Source organism: Gallinula chloropus (assembly GCF_964237585.1).
Source record: "Gallinula chloropus genome assembly, chromosome: 2".
NCBI classification, from domain to species: domain Eukaryota; kingdom Metazoa; phylum Chordata; class Aves; order Gruiformes; family Rallidae; genus Gallinula; species Gallinula chloropus.
In genome coordinates this window covers 110568967-110571159 of record NC_140086.1, presented here as the reverse complement: position 1 = coordinate 110571159, position 2193 = coordinate 110568967, and the positions used below count along the sequence as shown (strand labels likewise).

Below are 2193 nucleotides of genomic sequence, written 5' to 3'. Positions count from 1 at the left end.
TTTGTTACAGGCTGAGGAGGGGGGATGTTTCATTAATTTTTTTCTCACACACTCTAACTTACTAGAGTTTAATATCTTGATTCGTCAGGGAAGAAATGTGGAGAGGGAAAAAACCCCACTTTGAAATCTAAGTCAATAAGTTATTTTAATATATTTAGCCATCACTTAATAGAGATATGGCACTTGTCAATTTTAAGATTGTCCTCTCTCTCCTCATTTTTTACCCAGGGGAATTTAGATTAATGCAATTTCTGTATTGCTTTATCACGTTTTGCATTTCTTTGAATTCCACAGTGGAGAAGGTTCGAAGGGCTTGTTTAAAAATAAGATAAATTTGTGGGGAGCTAATTGTACATTTTAAATATTGATTTATTCTATACTTATGTGTAAGAAATGGGGCTTTTTAGTTTTAAGATCCTGAATGTTTTGGGCGGGTTTAAAATCCTGGAAAAGCTTTAATTTTTTAAAATAGAGAGCATTTGCATCTGGCAGTTTATGCAAAAAATACAGATTGTACATTTATATATATATGAATACACACACACATTCACAGAACATGCATGCAGACGCACAAAAGGTGCGTGAGGATGTGTAAGTCGGCAAACTTTAAAAAATGGAAATATTTAAATGTTGTGCTGGCATTCTTTCAGGTAACTTAAATTTATAGAACCATGTTAACACTACCGTTTGATGAGTCTGTTGTAATGCCAGAATCCCAGATGTGCAGAAAGTTTTCCAGAGAAAGTGATGACCAAAAGCAAATGAAGAACCCAGAAAGCTTTTCGAAGCAGATCGTGCTCCGAGGAAAAAATATTAAAAGATCTCCTGGAGAAGACACAGAAAAAGAGGAGGAGGAGGAAGAGAGAGAAGAAGAGGATGAGAACGGCTTGCCTAGGCGAAGGGGCCTTCGGAAAAAAAAGACGAGCAAGATAAGGATGGAAAGGATCAAATTCAGGCGACAAGAAGCCAATGCTAGAGAGAGGAACCGGATGCACGGCCTTAATGACGCCCTGGACAATTTAAGGAAAGTAGTCCCTTGTTATTCTAAAACACAAAAACTGTCCAAAATAGAAACATTGAGACTAGCCAAGAACTACATTTGGGCTCTTTCTGAAATCCTGCGAATTGGCAAGAGACCTGACCTGCTGACCTTTGTCCAAAACTTGTGCAAGGGGCTGTCCCAGCCAACTACAAACTTGGTGGCGGGATGCCTGCAGCTGAATGCCAGAAGTTTCCTGATGGGCCAGGCAGGTGAAGGCGCCCATCACACTCGCTCGCCCTACTCCACCTTCTACCCCCCCTACCACAGCCCCGAGCTCGGCACCCCCCCAGGGCACGGGACTCTCGACAACTCCAAGTCCATGAAACCTTACAATTACTGCAGTGCTTACGAGTCCTTCTATGAAAGCACTTCCCCCGAGTGCGCCAGCCCACAGTTTGAAGGTCCCTTAAGTCCTCCCCCAATTAACTATAATGGGATATTTTCCCTGAAGCAAGAAGAAAGCTTGGACTATGGCAAAAATTACAATTACGGCATGCATTACTGTGCAGTGCCACCCAGGGGTCCCCTTGGGCAGAGCTCTATGTTCAGGTTGCCTACAGAGAGCCACTTCCCTTACGACTTACATCTGCGCAGCCAGTCTCTCACCATGCAAGATGAATTAAATGCAGTTTTTCATAATTAATGAGGAAAATGAAAATAAACAGTGGTCATTCACCTCCCCATCTAATTAAGAGCAAGCAGATGCTTGGGCACTGCGTAATTGGCACAACTCTATTTAACGTGTTTACTAGTTCCTAAAGTGTGTTTCAACTATTGTGGGGATTTTCTATGTATTAATAAACCCTTTTTCCGATAAGTATTTTTCCTTTCATTTTTTTGTCTGTAAACACTGTGAGATTCTGTTCTCTCCCAGAGTTTATTTCCCCCCTCCTTTTTTTTCTTTTTATTTCCCCATTTGCTTGATTTGTTGAGCAGTGTGTCTGAACAATATCGCTGAAATAAAAGCATACACACTGTGTAAAGTCAATGTCTATTTTGATTGTACAGTAATTATACAAATGCATGTTATTGAAATCAGATTAATAAAAATTATGTATTTATAATTGGTAGAAAATATATATTATGTATTTGAGGAGAACTGGATTAAAAATATTCAGAACTTTAAAGAAATTATCTCAGAACCGAGATGG

The 2193-nt window shown here is 39.8% G+C and overlaps 1 protein-coding gene across 1 annotated transcript; it reads left to right on the top strand.

The window, feature by feature from the left end:
* Window positions 1-671: 671 nt before the first annotated feature.
* Window positions 672-1685, top strand: NEUROD6 (neuronal differentiation 6; the record flags this gene model as incomplete). Its single annotated transcript, XM_084260097.1, has 1 exon — window positions 672-1685. One exon carries the CDS (start codon window positions 672-674, stop codon window positions 1683-1685), a length of 1014 nt encoding a protein of 337 aa, XP_084116223.1.
* Between the last annotated feature and the right edge of the window lie 508 nt (window positions 1686-2193).